Below are 26,134 nucleotides of genomic sequence, written 5' to 3' on the forward strand. Positions count from 1 at the left end.
GGTGCAACACAAGGATGAAACACACAATAATTCATTGTAAAAAGTCACAGGTAGGTCCTATGAGGTTTTTAAATCCATACAAGGTCAAAGTCTTCTTGCACAGCCTTGGTAAAGCTACTCTGAGAGGATCCCACCATGATGAACACCAGAGGTGGATCTGATGGAATGCCTGCCTCTTCTCCCTGAAGTAATCCCACAATTCCAAATGTGCTTCTAACCTGAAAAAAATCTTTTTTATAGCAGATAACTTAGAATAAAGAACTTTTAAAGTAAAGAAAACTCAAGAGATAGTGACTAACAAGTCTCCCCTGTTTTCCAGTGTCCTCAATGGCAGGTTGTCTCCCTAGGCCTGTTGTCAGACCAGCACATATTTAAAAAATTAGCAGGCTTCATATTACAAGCATTTCTTCACTTTTTGCCTCAGGTCCCTAGAAATACTGTCCTGTATTCTCCCCAGGGCATGGCTGTATATCTGATAAGTGTCCAGTGGCCTGTGATGTTTGCTAGTATGGGACTCTGCTTCCCTCTCAAGTTGTCTACCTGCTCATCTCTCCCTCCAGCTGGCCCAGATGTGCTGCAGCAAAGTTCCACCCCCTCTCTCTTTCCTCTTCTAAAGTGCAGAGTCAGGACAACAAGCAGCCTTCAAAACTGCTGTCAGGCCATTCTTCACAGACCATCAGAAAATCATGCATAATCCTTCTACAAGATTTGAAAGTTCATTGTTTTAGACAGAGTAAGGTTTGAAAAAGTTCTAACAATGACTATGTTTTAAAGTGGCTTTGAAAATGAAAGATGAAATGATGTAACAGCTGACAGCTGTTTCAAAATTATTTTCCAAGCAGCAAGCCTGTATCAGAAGAACCAGTTTTTAATCAGGAAAAAAATAATTTTCTGTTGGGGAAAGGTTTCAGAAATGTAATCACCACACTATCCATTTACCCTGATAAAGGCTTCCCAAGCAATAAGATACAGCCTGGCAAGACAACCTCATTTTTCCCTCAGCTTGAGATTATATCATAACATAGGCTGTTGGAGAGAATCCAGAGGGCCACAAAGATGATCAGAGGACTGGGATCCCTCTGCTATAAACTGAGAAAGCTCAGTTTGTTCAACCTGGAGAAGAGATGGCTCTGGGGAGACCTCAGAGCACATTCCAGTACCTGAAAGGAGTTACAAGGGAGCTAGAGAGAGATTTTTTACAAGGGCATGGAGTGACAGAACATGGGGTAATGGTTTCAGACTGAAAAAGGCATGTTTAGGTTATATACAACAAAGCAGTTTTTCACTATAAGGATGGTGAGGCATTGGACCAGAGGAGCTGTGGATGCCCCATCCCTGCAAGTGTTCAAGGCCAGATTGGATGGGGCTTTGAGTAACCCAGTCTAGTGGCAAGTAACTCTACCAATGGTAGGGGAATTAGAACTGGAGTAAAAAAAAATAAAAGCACTTTAGTGAGCTTTTTGAATAGAAAGTTGGTGTCCTGTTGCCCTCTGAAAAGGAGATGGTGCATTTTATAATGAAGGCATGCACTCTGTATTAGGGGATGAGGAATCTATGAGGGGAAAACACTGTTTTGTACAAGCAGGGAGTATTAAGAAAGTTTCTTAACAAAATTAAAGTCTTGAACTCAAATACCTTGTAATCAAGCCTCTGGGAACATGGAATTTAAACATAGTTACAATAATTAAAATTAAAAAAATTAAAATGTTGCATTCATATGATCTCAGCCATCTAAAAAAGTTTCTTAAACAAAGTAGCCAACTTTTGTTTAGATAAATCCCAGCTCTTGACCACACATTTTCAGTACTATAACTTTTGAAATACTGCTAGCCAGACATCTAACAAGAAAGATGGAAACACAAGGTCTTCTCTTTGAAGATCCTCTTCACAGAAAACAGAAGAGGAAGCAAATCTTTACATCTATTAGGACATTGATTGTAAAATTCAGACAAATATTTACTTTGATAATGACACATATTTGTGTGTTCTCAGAGAGGACCCTGAGGGTGCTCTTTTCATGCATGCAGAGAGAGACACAAGGGTTGGTGTCCTCCAGAGAAGGGAAAGGCACCTGGCATCAGCTGCTCCAGGCTGCCTGACCCCCCCCTTAGGGCACCTCTTGCTGTCCGTATGTCAATGTCAAATAACTTGACACAGAGTGGGAGAAACCAAGCAGCAAATCCCTCCTCCCTTCCAGGCAAATCCTCGTGGTCAGATCCCAACCCTCTTCCACATCAAAGCCAAGTCAGAGACTGTCAGGAACCCCAGCTCTAGTCAATCACTACTCAGTGGTTTGACTGAGGTGCTTCATGATGTAAAATGAAACTGATTTGCAGTATTTCTAATGCACCACAGTTTAATTAGTAATATCATCTCTCTGGGCAAGCTTTTGTCAAATTTGCATTCTGTAATTCAGTTTATAGCTATCTAAACACAGGTCATTCAGGAGTTCATGTATTAGCCATGAATGAAGTGTACATTTATATGGGGGGAGGAAACACCATTATAAACTTTGTTAGAAGGATGTATCAGCACACAAGATGCATTCAGAAGTGGCTGTAAAGGCTGCCCTATTTTCTGCATTTATTTTTCCTCAGTGGCTTGCATGATAACTTTCAAGTTAAATTTTTTCTAAATGGCTGCTCACATAGTGATTTGTAATCTGGAAAAGGCTAGACCCCTCCTGCCTCACACAGCCCATTGCTAGCAATTTTCCCATGAATATATACTCTGAAATGCATGGAAGCTGAGAAAATACCCAGGCACCTTTCTGCATCCACACTGTCTGCACAGTGCTGACAACACTAAAACCAAATACTTTCCTTGGCAGCAAATCTTAACAGATATAACCTGGAAGATATCCAGGAAAGTGATATTAGTAGCACCAAAGTAAAGCTCTGATGGAATCATTCTTCTGATCCTAGAAATGCTTTTGAACCTGCTGTTCATTGCATTTCTCATCTGTTCCATTAACGTGGGAACAATTTTAAAAAATCTGCTTGTTTTATAAAAGGTGAGAGCATTCCTTCTAAGTATCAAGGTAAATTAAAATCTGTATCCTAAATCTTTTGCCAGAGTCTAGGGTTGTGATGAATTAATTTTTTTCTTTTGGAAGCAAAAGTTACACAACAAAATACTGCATAAATGGAAAAAAATATCTGCAGTGGGAAGGAAAAAAAATAATTCCCTTCACCTGAAATACTGCTGACTCTGACTGGTATTTATGGCCAGTTCCTGGAAGCAGTGGCCTGTGGATCAACTGTGGCCCTTTATTCCAGTCATGCAGTTCACAGGAAGATTATTTTCCATCATATTATTGCCAGTGAATGCTAACATATTTTTTAATGTGCCCAGTGAAATGTGTTTGAGAAACTTTCAGAAAGGTATAGGTCTCTTTTCAGCCCAGATGGTGCAAATCAGAGCTCTCTGCACAACCAGTGCCACACAGTGACAGAAATGGTCTCTCCTTCCATCAAAAATGTGAATTAGAAATAAATGTCAACATGGATATAAATATATGGAAATATGTAACATGAAAAGTCTTGTGATGTTATGGAGAAAAGTTCTAATATACAGAAGTGTGAGGGGGAAAAATCATATAGGAATCTTTTTGTAGGCTTAGAAGAGAATTCCTTCTGAAAGTACCCTGGACCCCAGGGCCAGCCAGTTTGGAGCTTTCCTTGTAGCTCCTCAAACCCTGTCCCTGCCACCCATCATTCTGTAATTCCTTTGTATTTCACATGCACCACCCCTAAACACATTTCCTAAAAATGCTCTTGCTTTGTTTTTTTTTTTGTTTGCTCTAAGGGACCTTTGCAAGTCATATGAGAGGAGGGAAGATTTAACCAAACTCCTAAAGGATAATGTCATCTTTAGATCATGCTCATTATAATTCATAAGCACTTCTCCACTTGACAGCTCTTCAGTTGCAGTTTCAATCTTATGCTAGTTTTTTTTCTTGAGAGCCCTTTTCAATTTTCCACATTGCTAATGGAGCCTGAGGCAAAGCTAAAAATCATTTGGGCTTCTTGAAAGGATCAATAATTTTTGTGTGCCGTGCATTTTAGAATACATCACATCGCTGACACAAGTGCTGTCATTGCACTGATAAATATAACACATCAAAAAATGTCAGAAGTTTCCACAAAACATTTAAAAAATATTCAATTACTACCTGCAATCCCATGTGCAGCAAGCAGCGCTAAGTATATCAGAGACAAAAAAAGAGACTTAAAATAAAGTTATCAGAAGACTGACTGCACAAGTTCTTTGCCAACATTGTCATTTTCTCTGTGTCTTGGCTTACATGAGAGACAGTGCAGATATAGAAGACCTAACAAATTCACTGCTTTTAGGTTTATGCCACAACAAAGCTGAATGAACTTTTTTCCATCACCCATCCAAGTAGTCAAGGATATCTGGCTGAGTGCTTAGACATGCTATGCTCAGTTAACTCAATAAATTATTCGTTCAGAGCCATGCAGAGCAAATTATATTTTAGGTGGACAGCATTTTTGCTTGCACTTCATCCACTTACAAGACAAGCAAAAGACTGCAGTGAAAGAAGGAAAGCATCGTTAACACAGAACTGTGTTTTTTCTCAATTTAAAACTTCTAAAGAAACTGCTTATGGAGCATGCTGGGGCTGACAATCTGGGTGCCACTCTGCTCAATTTAACCCTTGCCAAGAGCATGTTACTTAAAATAGGCTGAAGCCTCGAACAGACTAAATGGAAATATTTATTTCTCAGGGAAATCAAGGTTGAAGCAGCAGCAGTCAGACTGTATAGCAAATGTGGTTTTACATAAATGAATCTCTCATAAAGACATCACAGGTTCAGACTGTAAGGAAGGAAAGAAACATAGCAAACATTCTTTACTGCTCAAAGGCTTTTCATAAAAATATTCATTTTGACCAACTATTGTTTAGGCGTGCCTAAGAAACAAATTATTTTTACAAACAGGTGCTGCATCTCCCCCCAAACTAAATTATTAAAACTTTCCACTGATTCAAAAGCTTCTTCTTTCCCCCTTCTGAGAAAGACAAGGACAGACAGAAAATGGGGAGAAACTGTAACCTGTTCTCTGTATTCAGAGAACAGTGTCACAAGTGCATTGGGTCCAGTTCATTTGGACGCATAAATGAAGATATCTTATTGTGAATATATGCTCAAAATACAATATTTTTTCTTGCCATCAGGTGAAGCTTTCCCTTTCCCCCCCAGCTTTTCCAACCTGCTGTAGAAGCAGTGAGAGACCAATCCCCACCCTGAGGGAGGTGTTCTGTATGATGGAACAAGCCATGCTTCAGCTTTTTGGATCCAGAATTTGGAGAGGATTCTCCACCTGGGAATGTCTCTGGTTTTTGATGTTGGGAGGAGACTGAGAGGCTCTGTGTGACAGAAAAAGAAGCTTCCTATGGGGAGAAGGCTGGCCACTGAAGATGGGAAACATGGAGAGTGCTGCCCACACCACTTGGTTAGAAAAAGGGCACAACTGGAACTGTGCTGGGAGCACAGAGCAGGAACTCACTCTCTTCCATGCCAAACCATGCACGGGGTGGTGCTAAATGGAGGGTTTATGTGCTGCCTTGAGATTCACTTAGCCTACAATTAATGATGATTCTACTCTCCCTCCCAAGGCAGGTGTTATAACTCTTCATTAATCTGACTGACAGGTCTCCTTCTCCCTTTTTATTTAAATAAAATTTGTGAGGTAAAATACGAGATTAACCTATGGCTCACATGTGAGTCTTTTTTCCCAGTCTGGAAAGGGAAATTGCCTCAGTTCACCCTGCAGAAGTCCAAGTAAACATCTTTTATCCAATGGCTTGTTTTTCTCTGGCTACATATTACTTTTGCCTACCCTGTTCCTTTTACTGTAAGCCTAAATTGTTGCTTCAAAGTTTTAGTAGATGTGTCTTTAATAACTCCCACATTTATCCCTCACTTACTGTGCCACCACACTTTCATCAGACCAGCTCTCTTTCATCATTGTTTCTGAGCTAATTATTCAACATTAGCTGAACTGAACTGCATTTACCACTCATTAGGTGTTTCTGTGCCAGAGATGATAATAAGATACAATATTTCTTGGATTTCACTGTGGCTTCTTATGTACTATGTTCCCATGGTTTAGTAGTAGATTTAAATTTGGCTTTGAGTACCATCATTGGGAGCAATTTGTATGAATAGCACAAATTGCAAGACATGAAAGATAATGTAGAGGAGCAATAGGAATCTTTACAGCATCCCCTGATCAAGCCAGCCTGCTAAAATGATGCTGACAAGTCTTCAGTCACTTTGGTGATACAGGATTGAACCCATTGCCTGATAAAAAGGGGTTGAGTCCACTGCAGGCTTAATGGCAGAGATTCCTAGTGGGATGCATTACAGAGACAATAAAAGAACTCTTAAAGAAAAGAGCAAGAAAAAAGCCTGACACGTGCCCCCAGTTTTTGACTCATACATTTTCATTTGCATTTAAATTTCATTTTTATGTTAAAAGAATGGAAACAGGTTTTGGAGAGAAAAACAATTATCAAGTCACTCCTTCCTGATTCGTTATTTCTCTCCTTCCAAATGGAGGGACTAATTTTCTTTCTAAACTACTCCAGTTCTGAAAAAATTACAAAGATGAGAAACAAAATAGGGGAAGGGAGAAAAAGCAGGGCAATAAAAGGGGCTAGAAGAGGAAGTCTACCTGTTTTTCTCTTTGAACTAATAATAAAACTAAATAAGAACCCCCCTTTTTATTAACAAATCAAACTAATTTCTGAGTAACAAAACTTTTCATTCCAACTGTCGACCCTTTGCATACAGAAATACTTTGAATATTCTTAGACCATTTCTCCAGTGGGATTCTGGGTGCCACAGAGATCATTATTTCTCTGCAGTTTTTTGTCTGCATACTTTCCCTCTGTTAATGGCTTTTGGAGTCCACATCCCTATGAAAGGGTAAAAGGGGATTTAAAAATTCTTTATTCTTCATGTCTCAAATTACCTCTGAGAATTCTCAACACAGAATTTCAAAAATTCACACTTCATTTTTAAACAAAATTTAACTTTCACTGTAAACTTTATCCTTCTCCTCACTTTTCTACCAGAATAAATAGGCTTTGAGACCCATCATTCTCTGGGTATGTTCAGCTACAGCCTCAGACAAACTAGAACCTATGGAGTAATAACTTCAATTTCTAAAGCTCTACACACTCTAGCATTTGCTAACTGCCATCCCTTTGTACACTTTCACTAAAGTCTAAGTCTCAGTTTTGTGCTGAAAACAGAAGTTAAATATTTTACAGGGAAAAAAATTCCATGTTCAATATTGATTGTTTAATTCAGAAGGCAAAGAGTTCAGTTTCTCTGTGAGGACTACTTGACTTAACAGAGAAGAAGTTTTGGAAATTCTGCCAAAATGCTGTTTTCTCCTTCCCAGACATTTAAAAATAAAGCAAAAAGCTACCATCACTGACCAAATATCACACTTGTATGTCATCCCTGATATGCTCAATCTACCAAGACACATGATATGGGACTGAAGACAAGACCAAGGCCATATTAGAAATGCTGAAAAAGGCATGTTTAAAAGATGACTGTGGTATGAGAAGATTTATGGCAGTATCAATTGAGAAGTAATTTTCTGTTCATCCTGCACCAGTATTTTTCTGGATGACACATAAGTACACAAACCATTGGAGAGAGATGCCACAATCAAAATCAGAATAGCACAAGTGGATTTGTCTTATTGGCAGAGAGGAGTTTGCTGCAGCTCCCTGTGGGTAATGCAAGTTAGTAAGATTAATGATGAAAAATAAGACACAGTCCAAAGCCAGAAAAGCAAACAAGAGAGACACCCAAGGTTAGTTGTGGGTGATTGATCTTATCCTCATGTGGCCACCAAGAAAGAGCAAAGCAAGCCATGGGCTAATTAGAAAATGCCCCCTGTCCAGCCCAGGGCAGGGCTCTGGCTCGGGGCACCCTCAGCCTCTGTTGGGGCACCTGCTTGTTCCCTGGCACAGAGATCCATGAGCTGCTGCAGGCACATATGTGCTCCTGAGTATTCATGGAAATCTGCTTGTTTCATATTGCCTTCACAATAACTGCTTTCCATCATGCAAGAGGAGAGTTATGTAAGTTTTTGAACATGACAGTTCAATTTTTTTATCTGTTTATTTTCCTTAATAGTTAATTCTAATTATATTCTAGGCAATTTCCTACTTGTAACCATGTTTCATTATCAGAAACATTATTTTTATATTTGCCTTTATAAACATTATACACAAAATATTTTAATCTTGAAACATTTGTGCCTTAAAAACACTTGTTTTAAAAAACAAATTTTTTAACAAAATAGAAAATATTTTATGTTTTATAAAATAAGGTAGCTACATCAGAGAACCAAAACACATGACCTCCTATCTTGTGGAAAATTTTAAACTTCATTGGTTAGTTGTGATCATCCCATTCTTCTCCCACTTCACTCTAAAACAGAACATAAATTGAAATAATAAAAACTGTATGCAAAATAAGATAGGATTTGGTCCAGATAATTGAAAGATAAACTAAACAACAAAAATAACAAGTAAATAAATAGAATATCTTTGAAATGTCAAAACATCCCCTGATAAGTATTCTGTGGCTTAACTGACTCAGCATTTTTGAGGAGAGAACAATAAAATTAAAGCACTACCAATCCACTCTCCCTACTTCTGTAGGGTGTGCAAGAAGATCCAGCAAAATGTGGGTGTAAAGCTGGTAGTTTGTTCAAGCCCACACAAGAAATCTTTCTTCTTAATGATGTTGCCCAGCTGGCTAACTAGCTGCAGTAATTTACAACTCTCATTTCTGCATTAAAAAAACATATAGTTTTTAGAGAGGACAAGTCTGTAGACTTATCTAGACTTGATATATATCTAGATATTTATGCCTTAAACTGCAAAAGCTTTTAAACCACTCTAATCCCATTAATTCAAAATTTAGAATCTGATTTATTTCTCAGATGAGTTGCTAAATGCATCCTACAGAAATGCTCAGGCTCTGCTTCATACAGAGGTAGCAGATAGAAGAGTTTCTTTACATTTTATCCCCAGAGAACCACATTATCTTATTCTATTTAGCTCTGCACATGCTTTTGATAATTTTTGAGCATGAACATCTGAAAACTGCCATAAAACCTACATGTATTTTTTTATTTATTTACTTCTGTGTAAGTATTTGGATATATTAATGTACACATATATACATAAAGTATAGATAATTACCTTTGAATGCTTATATAGATAAACACACTTATACTTGGGTGCAAATACAGCAGCATTACAAGGAAACAGAAATGAACTTTGAATGCCAAGTTCCACAAAACTTTGGACCTCATGGCTTGGAAGAAAGGACTTTCCAGAGCCAAATAAGCAATAAAGAGAGGAGGTGCTAGGCTGGAGCAGATAAAGCAGACTCTGCTGTCTCTCAGCTGCCCATTCAGCCTGAACAATTGCAAACCTCATCTCCTGTTTCAGATAAAATTATATTTTCCTGCTTCTAGGAGGGGTTGTGTCTCTGCTTGGAAGGTGATTTTCCTGAAATCAGGAATATTCCTATGTTTTTCAGTATTATTGTTGTTGGTTTTCCTCTTCTTTCCACTTTATGTACACTTTCACCATAAGACAACAGTTCCCACATTATTTTCCACTTCTAAGAGAAGAGAGGCAGGATTGCATCTATCAGCACAACACAGAGTTGTAGAAAAATACATTTAATCTTGAGGAAGAAATAACAAGATCTGGACACAAACTGGACTGCAGAAGGCCAGGGGAGTCTACAGTGGTAAGGCTGAAGGACAGGGAGGACAGTGATCCTGAACTTAAAAGTAGTGAGAATTAGAGCGATCATGGGAGAAAAAGCAACTCCTCCTTTGGTTTCTTTGACTTTGAGACACAGATTAGTCATTGACTCAGAGGGCTGAGCAGAATAAGCAAGAGGAAAAGAAAAAGGGAGGAAAAAAAGAGGTCAAGCACTTGCAGTGTGACTGTAGACAAGTTGAAAGCTGGTGAGAGAACTGACTAAATGGCAGAGACAGAAATCAGAGCACATCGTCTGCATAAAGGTCCTTCTGGATGTACTCTTTCTTCTTATCAGAAACAGCAGCAGGCTCTTGAGCAGAGAGCTTGAAGGTGTAAGGGAAACTAATGATGTCCCTTTCTAGGCAGCTTTTTTGGTATTCTTTAAATCAGACATAATCAGTACAAAGAGTCCACCCCCGACGCCACAGAAACTTTTCAGTGCATGGACTGTACAGTGAAACAGAGGAAGTTTAATCATAGAGATTCCTTTAGCTCATCACAATGTCTTTTTCTTGGTACTGCAGAGCATCACAGCCTCACTAGCCATCATTAAATGAGAAATGATAGCAAGTCACAAATTAGAGTAATTCTTGGAAAGGACTGCATACAAGTCAAATTCCTAATGACTCATCTCCAAAAAAACTGCAAATGTCTAATTAACCAGGATATTGAAGCTATTCAATCTTAGGAAATTATTCTAGTGTCAAAAGAAAGAGAGTACAAAAAAGCAATAATAAAATATAAAATCTGAAACTGAAGTATTTAATCAGGAAACTCTTTCAATGCACCACCTCCCTTTTTGTTTTACTTTAGCAAATGTAATAAAATGGATTTTAAAATCCATTTTAAAAGCAGCAATATCTAAGACAGTATCCTGCTGTATATGAAGAGCTGACAGCATGCACACCTACAGCTTTTCAGTTAAAATGTAATATACAGGTAAATGCATACACAAGTCAGTAGAAGGATCTGGAGGTATTTGAGATCAAATTTCCAGTGAACTAAACAGTCAGCAGAATTCAGGAATAGCATCTTTTGAGGATTTGATATCTCATTCTCAGGGCTGACCATTATTTGATTTCAAGATGGAGGAACTAACATTTAATGATACAACGAAAAATCCTTTAAAAGAAGGGGAAGAGAGAGAACTTAGATTCATCAGCTTTACACACTTTTCAATATTCAGAGTCAATTAGGAATTACAAATACTTTTCTTTCATGTGAACCTTTCTGGCTTCTGATCCTGTTTACTGGAACATTTGACTTCAATGAGCACACAGAGTACTGAGTTCAGTTTATCTTAACGATGTTATTGCTTTTCTAAATGTTAAACTAAGAATTAAATCATCTGGACTGAACTAAAACATGTTTACATTGTAAAACACAACCCCAATAGTCCTAATGAGATTCTGTAGCCATTCACTTTTCAAACTATAAAGGTAGGTATTTAAATGTTAAAAAACAGAGCATCAGTCACAGAAAATGTGACCTGAAAAATGAAGATAATTTCTCCAAAGATTCTTAGAAATAGCTCTTGAAGTGCTTTTTCACTTGTTCTTCTATCAAAACTGACCAACAACCTTAGAAAATCATTCAGCCATTTCTAGAAGACATTCATCTGAGACAAATTCTTTACTGACCTGAAAAATATCAGTGCTTGTCTGTTTATAGAGAGGTCTTTTCTGTTACCTTGCTGATTTGACACACCTGATTCTACCAGAATTTCAATATTTGAGTGATTCAGCTTTTAATCTATATGAAATGATACCACAATGCCCAAGCTGCTGGATGTTGCCAGACATGGGATCCTTGACAAAATTGTGGAACCAAAATTACTTTACCCAGAAACAAGAAATACAGGACACAGCTAGGTAAGAGCAGCCATTGCTGAGTCTCTTGCTATCAGGAGGGGGAATATTGAAAAAAGTACTTGTACAGATGGGAGGGTCCAAACTCATGAAGGACATGGTCCCATTTCTTTCCTATTTGCACCTCATTCCTTCAGAAACCACCACTTTTCCAAGGCTCTGGCAGAGGAAAAGTAGATGTGACTTATTATTCTGAATCCTCATTGAATCTCTTTTTAATTAAAATTTTCCTTCCCACAGGGGAGCTTAATATATATTAAAAAAAAATCAGATTTCTGACTTAATATAGGCAGATTCCCTCTAAGCCTGGTTCATTTGCATTGCTGAGGACTGTTTCACTTTGTTCTGATTTTCTTGGTCACTTCAGTGAATGAAATGAGGCAATGTGTTATGTGCTATTTATTCATAACACACTAAGTACAAGCATAAGATTTGTTAGTAAGAATAATTCACTTGTAAGAATATTAAAGGAAGCAGTTTTTAATCATTCTGACAAAACTATCACTGAGTGGGATAATCACATGGCTTTAAATACATTGCAGCTAGCCTAGGACCCTTTTTGGTACTGTGCTTCATACAAGAAAGGCCTCAATGAAATATAAGGACTTATGGATTAATGGAATGCTTGGAGTATCATGAACTACTCTTGCCTTCTTTCATATGTTTATGAAAGAAATTCAAAAGCAGGTTACAAGCATGAAAAGGAGGATGGCTTTTCCATCACTATTATTTCCTAGCTGAAGAAAACACCAATATATGGATGGTGGATATCTAAATTACTGAACTCTTACCTGCAATGTCTACTTAGTGAGTTTTCTGTTTCTAAGTTAAGGACTATTCCAAAAAATGTCTCATTCCTTCAGAATTGAAGGTTTAATTTACTAGTCCTAGACTGCAGAGGTCTGGATGTTCTCATCAAACTTGCTATTAAAAACTGCCACCAGTCAGTGACATACAAATTTGCCAAAGCAGCAGAAAATACATTAGCATTCATACAGAGACTTCAGAGCAGACTTAGCTGTTATCACTGGCATAAAGAGATCCCCCCACTAGGATAAAGACCTTGTGCTTCACACTTACTAACAGAGAAAACCCATTCCTGTCCTGAAGGAGTCTAAATCAATTACCCTTCTCTGTGCATCTCGTGGAAGAGAAGAACAGGCATTGCCAGCTGTGAACAGTTTTTCTCCCTGCCTGAACACTGAAATAACTGCCTGTCTTTGAATTTGCAAAGCTTAGCTTGAACATGACTTTACAGATTTGCTCTGAATTTCCTCTAAGGTGAAATTATAGTTTCTCTTAATGTAAGAAATAAAAGGGGTAGCCCTCCTCTTGTGCAAGCCTTCTGACTATTTAGGACAGCAGTTAATAATTATATTTAACTGATACTATTCTTCAATGTAATATGAATGAATCATTTTCATCCCACAATTTTAGTTTAGTACCCAGGCAAGAAACTTGGTGCAAACTTAGAGGCTCTTGCAGGGAGATGCAAGGCAGCTCTACCTGCCATGTAGAGCATTTCTACCATAACTGGAAGAAATTACACTCCTCAAAACAGATATTTTGTTTTCCTGGTTGTCAGCCAACAAGCCCATAGCTGAAGATTTCATCATTGCAGATTTACACAAAGACCCTGTAAAAGTTGTTGCATGCTGACTCCACTAGAGAGGCCCAGCACAATCACAACAGTTCAGATACTTCATTACTCATGGATGCAGTTGGCACTTTGAAAAGAGACATTATTGTTTATATTAAGTTACTTCCTAGCATAAGAGCATCTTTCTTCAACCTCTGTTGGCAGGTGAAAGTCTGCATATACATGAACATTTAGCCCTAATGAAATAGAACAGGTAAATTCAAGCTTAAAACAATTAAGCACATCACCTAATGATGCCTGGGAAAGCTTTCAAAAAGTCAAGCATCAAGCCTAGGCCTTTCAAATTTGAAGAAGGTGCCTAACACCCACACTTTTATCCTAACAATTAGGGGGTTTATGTTAATTTTCCCATGCTACATTTTTCAGTGCAGCAGAAAAACAGATAATTGCACTTGTAATTGTGGTGTGCCCTGGTAAAGTCTGTCAGGTGTTAGAATACTGACCTCAGTGCCTGTGCTAATTAGATGAAATTGAAAAAAAGCACAGGCTCTATAAATCAGATTCTACTAAAGTTAGGATGAGTGCAAGATGGAGAGGGTAGGAGGAAAATCTGTTCTCTTATAGCTCTGACTCATTGTCTGCTTGCTGTCAGAGAAAGGTTTTCAAATCAGGACTTCCTTATTTAATTCACGGAAGCCATTAATGCCTGGACCCAATGGCAGAACTGGTGATGTTTGGATCAAGGCTGTCAAGGCAAGTGAAATAACACATATTTGTGGTGAAATGGGATGAGTCACAGCAGTTGGTACCACCTCCTTACAGGCTTAAGTGGAAGAATGATTTGTGTTTAGTGAGCAGGTCTTTTCTCTGTCTCTCCTGCCGAGGTCTCGAGAAAGGAGGCAACTTCCTTCATACAGGCTGGCCTCATCTGACAAAGCCAGCCCCAGATCCTAAGCTAAAGCACAGATGAAAAGTACACCTCCACTGCTTGTCTGGAAAAGAATCTGGGCTTTTGCAAACACTTGGTTATGAATGTGGGTGTGTAAAGGAGTTGGTAATCCCCAGTCCTAACGAAGCAGTAAAGAGACTCATGTGCAGTCTCTGGAGGTGGCACCAGGAGACAGGATCAGCTGCCAAGTGTAGGTTTCAAAAGGAAAATAATTTATAATTTTCAAAAAAAGAAAAAAATATTTTATAGTTAAAATGTTTAATGTTAGCACTTTAGCAATCACATGTACCTAATGTAACAAAAAGCTAGCTAGATGTTTTCTAGGAAAAAATTCTCATCTGTGGACCCAGGAGCATCAGCACCTCATACTTGCCTGGAAGAAATACCCTTGGACTATCACTTTTCTGAACACCTAAAATGTTTTCTGTAATTCTTGTAAAATGCTATTATCACAGTGTAATCCTATGTATTACAATGGAGTGTACTCAACTCACAGGAGGGTTGATAAAAAAATGCAAAGAAATGTAAAAGGATATGCAACGTTGACAAATTGTAATGTCAGTAAGTTGGATACAAGGGTAGCACAGAATATGACAATAGAACAGGTCAACTCTCTCTCCAATGAGGTGCTCAAAAAGGAATAGCAACCATTAGGAAAAAGGATAATTCTTCTCACTGCTGACAGTACAAACACAACTTGTATTGCATACATCACCAGACCGATTTTAAGGAAAATAAACTTTGAAGGAGAAAAAAACCAAGGATCTGCATGCTGGGTGAACAGGCTTCTGAGGAAAACATGATGTGAAATTCAAGTACAAGTCATTCCCTTCATTTTCTTGAAATTTAGACCAGGTCCTAGATGAACTGAGTCTGCACAAGAATTCAGTGAATAACTGTCTAAGAATAATGAGAATTAATATTACATATAAGATGAGCTCTGTACTTAAGAAGCAGTGCTGGGAAAAGGGAATTTGATAATCCATAAATATTTGAATGCTGCAAGCTACATCTGATTGAAATTCATCAAATTTTCATTTTCTTTTCCAAACAAACAGTCTCTGTGAAAAATGCCATAGCTGTTTAATCTTCCTCAGGGTTGCTGAAGGAGGTTCTTTCTCTAAAATCAAAATGCAAACTATTTTTCTACAAAATTAAAAAATAGTAAAACAACGCAAACCAACTCCTCAGAACTTTTGGGGGCAGTTAGGAAGCGATCTAGCAGCACTCTTCTTTCTGTGTGAGGTTCCTCCCTTCTCTCTTATGCTCTGTTTAGTGTTGACATAGGAGGTGCTCCAAGGGTTGGGCAGCCTCAGGGTACAGAGCCAACCTAGAATCCAGCACACCCAAGTTCACATTCTATTTTTTCAGAGACTTCCTATGTAGCTTTGCACAGAGCACCTGTAGAGTTCCCTGTAGGGGAACTAATGCTCCCCTTCCCACTGACATGTCCATCCAGGAGGAGATGGGCAGATGGCCACCAGGATTATGAGAATGCACAGCATCCTGCATCTTCAGAGCATGTGCTCTGCCTGAGAGAGGCTCACTGTGGGCATTTGCACAGGAGTGTGGAGACCAGGAGACTTTACAGTCACTAAAGAGCCTCCAGCATTTTCATCTGAGGTCGTTTGTGCAGGATTATTTGGATTTAGGATTATTTATAGGATTTTATAGGTGCAGTGCAAGTTTTCCCAAGGCCAGGTCAGGAGGACAAAATCCAGTGAACTGAAACCCACTCTCCATTGTATTTGCCATTTCTATTTGGTTTAGCTTACCCTCTGCACTGTGGAAAATGAGCGTTCCTTAGCTCTTTATCCTGGGGGGGCAGGCCTTTATCAAAATCTATTAAATATTTAGACCTTTATATAGCAAGTAATACTGATAACTTGTTTGACTTAAATTATACCCCACTGGCAAATCAAATTAGAGAAGATTTGAGAAAATCTACCTTTTAAAACAAAAGCTGATTTTCTCCGTGTTCAGCCATTTGTGGGATTAACTTTTTTAATGGGTTTTTATGTGCACAGTGTTTTTGTTTTCATGGATACTAGAAGAAAATGAATTATGCATCAGGGGAAAAATACATCTACAACATGCATTTTCATAGCTTATTTGGTCCCTTTTGTCCTATTCATAAATCAATCCTGATTACTACAAATGAACGTGTTCCCACTAAGGGTTCACTGATGACTCACTTGGACCATTAATTTAGACCTCTTCACTGAGTGTGTTAGGAAGCTGCCACTGGTAAGAGGAAACTGGAAGAACATTCTTTGTGACCTCTCTTTTCCTGCACACCCCACACTCCTTCTCCTGCTCCATTCCTGATGCATAATTTTACAGACAAAACAGTCTTCAGTTAGAATACAATCTCTCTTCAGTTAGAACATGACATTTCCCCTCCTGCTCCAGTGACAAATTTGCATGAAGGGAAGGAGGAAAATTATATATTAATGCTCAGCAGGTTGCTTTTATGACCTAGGAGAAGGACAGGGAGCAATGGCTCACTATCTACATCCTAAGTGGGGGCAACTGATGCCCAAACATAAAAGCATCACTGAACTGTTATGGGAATGACTACAGATGTGTCACTGGTGGCATAGATCACAAGGCATTTGTCTCTGTTCCTGAAGTGCTGACGAGCTGTCATCAGTGAAGAACCATTGTCATCCAGGAACAATGCTTCACCATTTAGAGCAGTAAATGGAACAAGCCAATTCTTATCCAGGCAGTACAGCATTTATCAACTCCTTATTGCCCAGCTGGGAACAAAGAGAGGATTCTACCCATTTGAAAATTATTATTATTATTTACTGCTTTATTGGAAACACAGTGCACTGAATAGTTTTAGAAGAAAAATTTATGCCCCAGAATTCCTAAGGGTCAACACTCAATCTTTCTCAATACACACAATAAAAGAGAGAAGGAAAACACATTTGTTTCCTTCCCAGTCCAATTGCTGCAGTGCCACGGTGGTTAGCATTGAACACCATTCTGTTTCATGTGCTGGGGCTCTCTGCTGATCCCTAATTACCAATGTCAAAAGAGAAACGTTCCTCAGAACAATACCATTTTCTCTTTGCAGCTTCCACTGCTCTGGTTGTTGCTGAATATCTTTTGAGTATTTCTAAGTACCAAGCTGAACGGAATGTCTGTGTCCCACTGCAACTCAATGCTCTTTATGCCATAAAGACATCACAGATCCTAGGCAATTAACAGTTTGGAAAAGAGTACATTAACACCAGCTACTAAAAGCCTTTTATAGTCTTGAATGGTTGTCACTGAACAATTACAAAGTTTTTCTTCTTACTGCTTTTTCACCTAACAGTGATTAAAAACATCCCTTAGCCTCAAATTCGGAGTGGTATTGCCCAGCATGGGAACAGTGAAGGCATTTTACAAGTTTATCATTGCTGTAGCGTGTTTGATGCTGACTAAGACAGGAGAGTGTCACAGAGACTTGACCCAGCAAACCTGCAGCATCTATACCAAACTCATTGACTAGCCAGCCTCTCTGGTCAGGAATCTGGGCTACCCTGTCCCAGCACAAGCACACCAGCACAATCCTGGAGCTGAAACACCCTCCAGATCATGAGCAATTCTGGATGCTACTTTAAATTTAGTTACTTTGATAATCTCCATTAATAACAAAACAAATTGTTGAGCTGCTGTTATCCAGAGCCTGTTTCAATCAGGCTCAAACTGATGGTTCACTGGAAGCTTCCTCCTACCTGCTGTGCACCAGCACTCGGGTCTGATTCCAAGCCTGACTCCTCTGATCTGGCATGTGCAAAACAAGGACAAATGCTGGGCTGCCACTCAGAGAGACGAGACTAAGGGCTAGCTCTGCTTTTGTGACCTGAACAATTTCCTGACTTTTCTTACTAACACTAAAACTTTCTTCTCAACCAGGAAAAAAGTCTCCAACTTCATATACGATGTTTGAAAAAGAGTAGACAAGCATCTCTCTTCCAAAATTATTTCCACAGATAACTTCTGCCATAGAAGAACAATTTTTACCACAGATGTCCATGAACTATCGCATCCTGTTGCCCTGGCTGCAGCACACTTGTGGTAATTGGATTATTCAAGGACTATACAGGTTGAGATCCCTGGTGCTGCAAGAGAATGCAACATTAGAGACTGGTGAGGTCTTTATTATGGTAAAGAAACATATAAAAATAAAAATATTTATAAAAATAAAACCTGCCATTATCACTTTGCGCTCTGTACCTTACTCTCAATTTAAGTACTACAATTGTCCATTCAACAAAAATCAACCCTGAAGACCTCTATTTCACAGGTTAAAAAATACAGCATAGTAAGTGAATGGACCAGTACTCCAATGTCTATTTACTATTGTAGATAGGTAGATTCATACAGACTTCCACTGCTTTACTCTGAACCTGTACTGATAATCTCTGGGCACAAAGTTCTGCAGGAGATGGACCACATTATCCAAGTTCCAGCATTTGTTTGTAAGAATGCAGAGAAAGAGTTTGCATCGTGCAAAGGAAAAACACAGGCAGAAAAATGGGATTCCTCCCCGGGAATACAGATCAAGCAAAATCCTTCATGACATTTACAAATGGCTTCATGCCCTCTCTTTTACTAACCTTCCTTAATTTTGGAGAAAATACCAGCTAAAGTATTAAATATTTTCTGCATATATCAAAATATATTTGTGTAAAAGGGCAGTTAGATCACCACATTATGAACTGTCAATTTTTTTAACTGCTTAACAGAGCGAAAAATTAAAAATAAATAAATCCGTGTTTTGCCATCTTTTTCTTCTCTAAATTCTATATTGAATTGCTTTCATCACTTAAAACATCAGTTGCACAACACCAGTTGTTCACCATAGTGAACAATTGGCATTACTAGCCAAAGAGAACCTGCACAAGGCAATTTAAAAAAAAATCTGTGACAATATTAATGCAAGGAAATTAATAATCAGTTATATCAGCTCAGCATTGTGTAAAAAAATTAAAATCTTGTTTTTCTCTAACTCTACAGACACAACAGTATACTTGCTGATGCTTCCTGCTTTACCAAGTGATGCTTTCAAAGCCTTCAAGAATTCCCTATGATTTTAAAGCTGTATTAGATCATGATTATATTATTCTCTTCCCCTTTATCTTAGTTAAAAGCAAAAAAACCAGTTCATGTCTCAAAAACTTTACTGAAAGCAGGAGGAAAATGTTCCTACAGATCTACCAGTTCTTCTCTCTTTTGCACAGACCCAGAGGAGATGAGTCCAGCAGGAACTACATCCTACAGACACATGAATTGTATCAGTAAGGCCACAGAAGACTGGAAAAGTGGAAAAGTGGAAGCTACAGGACTAGAATATCATTCCCCTAATTCTGAGTGGAAAAACACAGCAGAGTTCTTTATTATTAAAATTAATAAATAAAAAGCACATCAGGTTATCTGGTGCCCTGTAAGACAGCCCTGGAACACCTGAGCACTTGGTAGGATTCTGGAGGCTGTCAGGCAAAGGGGAAGGAGATAGCAGAGAGCCTGACACGTGTGTGCTGGCAGATACAACTTCAGTCCTCTGTTTCCTCACTTCTTGTGTCTCTTTCAGAGGAGGGAGTAGGTAAGAATGTAACTCAAGTTTGCCAATAGAGCTGAAATCTGTCATATCTACAGCAAATCCATTTTGGGGGCTAAAAACAAATAAATGCTACCTCACACCCCCACTGACTTTGGATTCTTATTCATTTCAGTATTCAGATCTCCAAACTCCACTTGCTTCAAATAGCAGCAGAGAAAGGAGGAGGGGAAGAGGAAATGAGGAGTAGTCTATGGATTTAGAAACTACTACATATAGCAAATATGAATATGAATTAACAACAGAATGGGACACAACCATGCTATGTGGGATCAACTCAATTGACCCCTAAGACTTTATTTTAGCTATTTAGATTTCACATTGGTTGTACATTTATCTCTTGTTTACATACACACCTTCAGTTTTTCATTGGTAAAAGATTACAGTACTTAAAAAAACTCCACCAGTCCTACAGGGACTGGAGTGCTGACAGAAGCCTGTACATGCCATGTGCAGGGAGAACTTCACAAGTAAAATGTTCTACCCACCATATTTTCCACTTGAAGTCTATACTTTGTACAAATGTACCAAGCACATTTGAAAACAATTTGTTCTTGCTGTTAATTTATAAGGAAAAACCTGCTGCATTTGCATGACATTAAGGAAAAAAAAAAAAAGAAAGAAAAGGAAAATGTCCAAGCAGATAATGTATTGGATGCTGAAATAATAACCCTGGATGGATTTCTGTAGCTGGCAATGCCATCTGCCTGGTGGATACAGAATCCAAAGACCATTGTAGTTCATGGAAAGACCATCTTGAGACTGTTTCACAGCCAAGGAGTGCAGATTGAGTCAAAGGGATTGAAAGCTAGATACTGACAGATATGCAAAGGAGGCACCATCAGATGTGGGTCATTCCCAGTTTTTCTCTAAGGAAATATCATTGTTTTGTACCATTTCTCCATCAATACATCTGAAGGCACGAAAAAAACTAACATTTATGTTTTCCCCCTCCCACTATGAAACAAGAGGAAAGCACGTCTGAATATTCTTTTCTTATTAAGAATATTTAAGTACTAGAGGCAGAGGAAAAGCCAGAGATTTGTCTGATGCTCTACTCAGCCTGCAAGCACACGAGCCACAAACCAACGATCAATATTCTGCCTATTTCAGCACAGCTTTTCAAACTTAGCATTTCTGACCACAGGGAGAGAAAGGTCACTGTTTAAGAGACCTCTTGCCTTTGCCACAGTTGACTCAACAGGTCTCATTTGTGCTGTTACACAAATCCCAAACACACCTTCCTGATCTTGATGGCCTCAAATATCCAGAGTAAGATTTGCTCCTGCAGGTTTTTCACTTACACTTGTCTGACTCCTGTGCAATTATCCCCACTGCAGAGAAAGGAAGGCCAAAATCAGAGTGAACACTGGTTGTCAATAAATAAATATGTATATACATAAACTCCCATGTACAATTTTTTTTTTTCCAAAATAAATTAAAAAAAAAAATAAAACCAGATACTCATTCCCTATTTTAACTGAACAGAATTATTAAAGATGTGTCCTGTAAGGCCACATGGAAATCTACTGCAGAGTAATGGACCATACACTGACCACACATTTCTGCAACAGCTTCAGCGGATTTCACTCTACTCCACATTGAATTTCTGCAGCTTTGACTGACACTTATGACTGGGTTTAAGTGAAAGGTTTGAAAGTCTTCTCATCAGCTATTAAGCGGTGGTGAAAAGGGATAATAAATGTTAGTGATGCTGTAGGTGGCAGAGGTGGTTGTGTCCTGGAACAGAAACATAATAATTTGAGAATAACTTTTGCAATGGGAGTTAAAAGGAGCCACTTGACCAGGACGTGTTTTAACCTGCTACATCTTTCAGGCCATGTGTGAAAAGTCAGTCAGGAAAGATACAAGGGAGAGGGAGGCATAAGGTGCAAAATAGCAACAGGGGACATTTTCTAAGATACACAATGCTAAACTGGGTGGAAGATCACTAATGGCTCCTGAAAGTCTTCTCTGCAGCTGCAAACTAGCCCTGAATTGGTATAGCAAAGTGCTTAAGAAAAATACAAATTCACATGTCCTTCCATTTTTCTACTATTGCTCCCTCCTTCCAACTTTAAAATGAAAAAGGTAAAGGAAAAAAGGGCTCAGCAAGTCTAGACTCACCAAAGCTACTAATGTTTTCAGATCACAGAATATGCTGCTAAAGGGCAACTAATTTGTTATATAGCAGGCAAGGCTTTGTGTCTCCTTGTCTATCTGATAAATGTTGAAGTTTCAGTTCTCCCAGACATCACATGCAACACATTCCCAGTGTTACTTACACGGCTATTTATTCATTTCCTAGTAATTAGTATCCTGGGGAGAAATCCGATTGCCACTCTATTTACCTAATTTAATAAAATATTGCAAAATGCAAAGTGGGAGGAATTTCTAATGTTTTATTAGCATTTGGCAATTCTGATCTTTCTAATGATGTCTACTGACCCCTAGCCTGTAGCTGTGTTTCAAAGCAGTTTCTTCACCAATTCTTTCTTTAATTAAAAACTATTACCAAAGAGAAAATTAGAATCAAATATCTCAGTGGCAGAGAAGATTTTTACTTACTCAGGGCTTTCATTTAACAGTAAATTAAATAAGTGAGAAAATAGTTTTTAAGAGTTTTATAATTTAGAAGCAAGGAAAAAAAACCAAATTAAATTAAAGACATATTAGATATTAGGAAGAAAATTAAATTACCTGAACTCTCCTCACACCCTCAAGCATAGTCTTTTCCAACTATAAATACTGTCCTCAGTTTTATTCTTGTTCACAAAATCTGTCAGAAATAAAAACCTGCTGAAGTCGTTGTGAGCATACAGTACTGGCATCTGAATGCAACTCCTTTGGCCAAAGTATTCAAATCGAGGAGGGCACAGAACCAATCCTTTCCCATTTGCACTTGGGCTTTCAAACACAAACTTCTGACAGTCACCTGCACCAAAGCTTCTCATCTGTGGGGTTCTGTTATTTCTTTTGCTTAGTGGGTACCTGGAAGCTCAGTAACCCTTTAAAGCAACAGCACTTTCATACTTGAATATATTTCAGGATTCAATATTTTAGCCCATGTATAAGCCTTCTTGGCCCAAAACCGAGGAAGAGCGCACAGCCTCCCTGAGGACCAACATAAGGAGATGATTTATTTAAGAAGATGATGAATTTTCATACTGGGTGCAATTACTGAGGTCTGTGTGAGCACACATAGATCTTCACATGCGAATCTAACGAGGTTTCCAGGGAACTTGCAGCTCTTACAGATTCACAGGCTCCTTGACTCAGCTCCTGGGAAAGCACTTACAGCTGATTCCATGCTAATTCATTGCTCAATGAATAAGTAAAATCTGTACAGTATAATAAAACCATTGATCATCATGCTTTAAGATTGACTCCTAAATATTTAGGAAGCAGCGCGTATTCAATGGAAATGTTTATTGGCACTGCGAAATTAAACTGTCACCCGTGAAATAGTAAAACTCATTAAGGCAGAGTTTCTTTTTAAGTGTTCGGAATTAACTTTACGGCCGCATCCGTAATGGCAAACCTCAGCCTTAAATCGCCTACCATTTAGTATTCGCGAGCGTTATTAAAACATATTAACCGTGATTTAATTGACTGGAAATTAAAGATAGAAGAGGAAAATACTTATATAAGAAAAGAGAAGAAAGAGGAGAGATGCTGTGCCGGGGCGTTGGAGCGGACAGGCGGACAGACAGCCGGACAGTTGCACGGACGGACGGACGGACGGACGGACAGCGCTGCCCGCGGGGCTCGGCCGGGGCAGCGCCGCCGGCGGGCCAACAGCGCCCTCTGGCGGCCGCCGCGCCCCGCCCGCCCCGCTCCGCCCGACGGGGGAGGGAGCACCGGGCGCCGCGCTCCAGCCCCGCTCCAGCCCCGCTCCAGCCCCGCTCCAGCCCCGCTCCAGCCCCGCTCCAGCCCGGCCCCGGCGAGCAGCCACCGGAGCATCCTCGCCTGCTCTGCGCTCCAGGACTCGCCGCACCGCCGCTGCCCGGCTGTACCGGGTTCGCCAAGCGCGCCCGCAGAGCCGCCGCCGCTGCCCGCCCGCGGAGCACCGCAAAGCCCGGCGGCCGGGGATGCTCCTGCCTGCGGGGACCGAGCCCTCAGGGCTGGCGGAGACGCGTGGCGAACTTACGAGCGGATCTCCGGGGAAACTAAAAGACCGAACGGCGATTTCCCAGCCAGGAAATGATGGGGCGGCAGGGACGGCGAGCACCACGCCCCGGGACAGCCGCGCCCGTGGGAAGCGCCCGGGGAACCGACGGTACCGCCGGGCCACAGAAGATGCTCAGTGCCACCGGCGCTGCTCCGCCAGGCTGGAGCCAGGCTGCGCCCGCAAACCGCGGCATCCCCCGGCCCTGGCGGGAAGGACCGACCCTCCCCGCCTGGCAGAGGCGCGACCCCGGCCCCGTCCTGGCCGGTGGCCCGCAGCCGAGGCAGGGCGACAGCGGCCACTGGACCGCAAAAAGATGCAGCCAGCGGAAGGACAACAAACGGTGCGGAAAACCCGCGCGGCTCCTCGCAGGCTCCAGCATCTCCCGTTCATTCCCACGGCCGCACCGGCAGGACGGTGCAGAGCAGTCCCTCCACCTGCACCCAACTTTGCATTTCTGAGCTCCATCAGCAAAGCGGAGCCGAGCTAAGTTTCTCAGAGGTCATGGCGCAATAACCCCCTTTTTCCCGGGAGTTATTCTCCATCTCTTCCTCCCGCCCCCGCCTCAAACCCAAGCAACTCCTTGCACTCCCGTTACTCACAATTTGTTGCAGCTAATCCCAGATGCCATAAAGTGAAGAGCAGCAGAGTGAAGCCCCCGAGGGCTCGGGAATCCATCTTCAGCCCCGGAGGGGGAAGCCAGCCGCCCGCCTGTCTCCCCTGGTCCCGGTCTCCGAGCGCCTCTCAGCCTCTGTGCGCTCGCTCTGCCTCCGCTCATTTACTCCATACAGCATCCAAGCACTCCGGGGGAAGGGAAGCCGGGGCCGGCCGAGGGACTCTTCGGAGCCCTTGGAGGAGCCTCTCCGGACGCAGTGCCCGAGCCGAGCCCGCTGCCCTGATGCCGCCGCGGCGATTCACCTTGCGAGCGGCGGCTGGGTGGGAAGCACCAGCCGCTCTCTGGGCACCTCCTTATAGGCGAGAGCCGCGCTGCACTCCACCTCCTCCCAGCCCCCTGGAAGTTGCTCCTCCTCGCCTTCCAGGGAGGATCCTTACTGCAATCTTCACGCGTTGTTGATAAGCATCAGAGTCACGGAGTAAATCAGATGCCTGGAGGAAAAAAAAAAAAAAAAATCTTCCTTTTTTATCTTTTTTTTTTTTTTTTTTCTTTTTTTTTCTTTTTTTTTTTTTTTCCCCCACCGTTTTTGTCTCCTTTGGGCACCGCTGTGGCAGGAATATTTTAAAGATCCCCCTGCTCAGATGTTTGCTTGCTCATGAATGCATATGTTACAGTCACATACATAAAATATACATGATATCCTGGCATGTACAGAGCCGACACAGCCCGACGAGCCCCAGCCCCGCTGCCGGGGCTCATCCTCATGTCCAGGGAGGGGACATGAGCCTCGGACGGGACTGATGCTCTATCCGCTCTTCTGTCAACCTGGTCCGGAGCTCCCTGCCGAGCCCGCCTGGAAGGCGATCAGAGGTGGCGCCAGGGCTTCCAGAAGAGACACGGGGAGCTCTCGTTAGCGCCCCGGCCTGCAGAGGAAGGCGGCCCCGGGACAGTGGACCCGCACCCGGACCCGGAGCCGCGCCCGCACCCGTGATCTGCGCCCCCCTTCCGGCTGGCGAGAGTGATGCTTGCGAAAATCAGCTTTCCTGACTGATTGACTGATTGATTACCCTACTGCTCAGCATCTGAACGGGCCGGGATCATCTTCCCGAGGGCGTACAGGACCCTGGAGCTGAACATGCCCCTGCCCTCCCCTGGCCGGAGCGCTCGGAGCCGCGCCCGCCCCGCCGCGCAGGGAAGGCACACCTGAGCCCGGGACTACGGCTAAATCACTGCTGAGGTCTAACCTTGCCGCTCTGCTGCGGCGTCAGCCCGCATCAATAGAGTGCTGCATCAAAGTCAGGCCAAAATTGCATTAACGATTCCGCTGTAATCTGCAAGGAGAGCGTGTTTGGGTCAAATCTTTGGGGGTGGGAAGGGGGAAGCCGCTGGTGCTCAAAAGCTGCTGGTGCTCAGCCATAATCCCTCACAGTGGCGAGGAATAATCAGAAGAAATAGACTGTTCACCTAATCCTGACTTG

General features: G+C 41.0%; 1 protein-coding gene across 1 annotated transcript in view; it reads right to left on the minus strand.

Annotated features, from left to right (window-relative positions):
* Window positions 1-25,147, minus strand: part of CNTNAP5 (contactin associated protein family member 5) — a 264,255-nt gene extending 239,108 nt beyond the window's left edge. Inside the window, exon 1 of the mRNA XM_079310955.1 lies at window positions 24,643-25,147. Within this exon, the coding sequence (XP_079167081.1) occupies window positions 24,643-24,718 (76 nt within the window). The 5' untranslated portion in view covers window positions 24,719-25,147. The remainder of the gene's footprint in view (window positions 1-24,642) is intronic.
* Window positions 25,148-26,134: the final 987 nt, after the last annotated feature.

This window comes from Erithacus rubecula (genome assembly GCF_903797595.1).
Source record: "Erithacus rubecula genome assembly, chromosome: 8".
In the NCBI taxonomy this organism is placed as follows: domain Eukaryota; kingdom Metazoa; phylum Chordata; class Aves; order Passeriformes; family Muscicapidae; genus Erithacus; species Erithacus rubecula.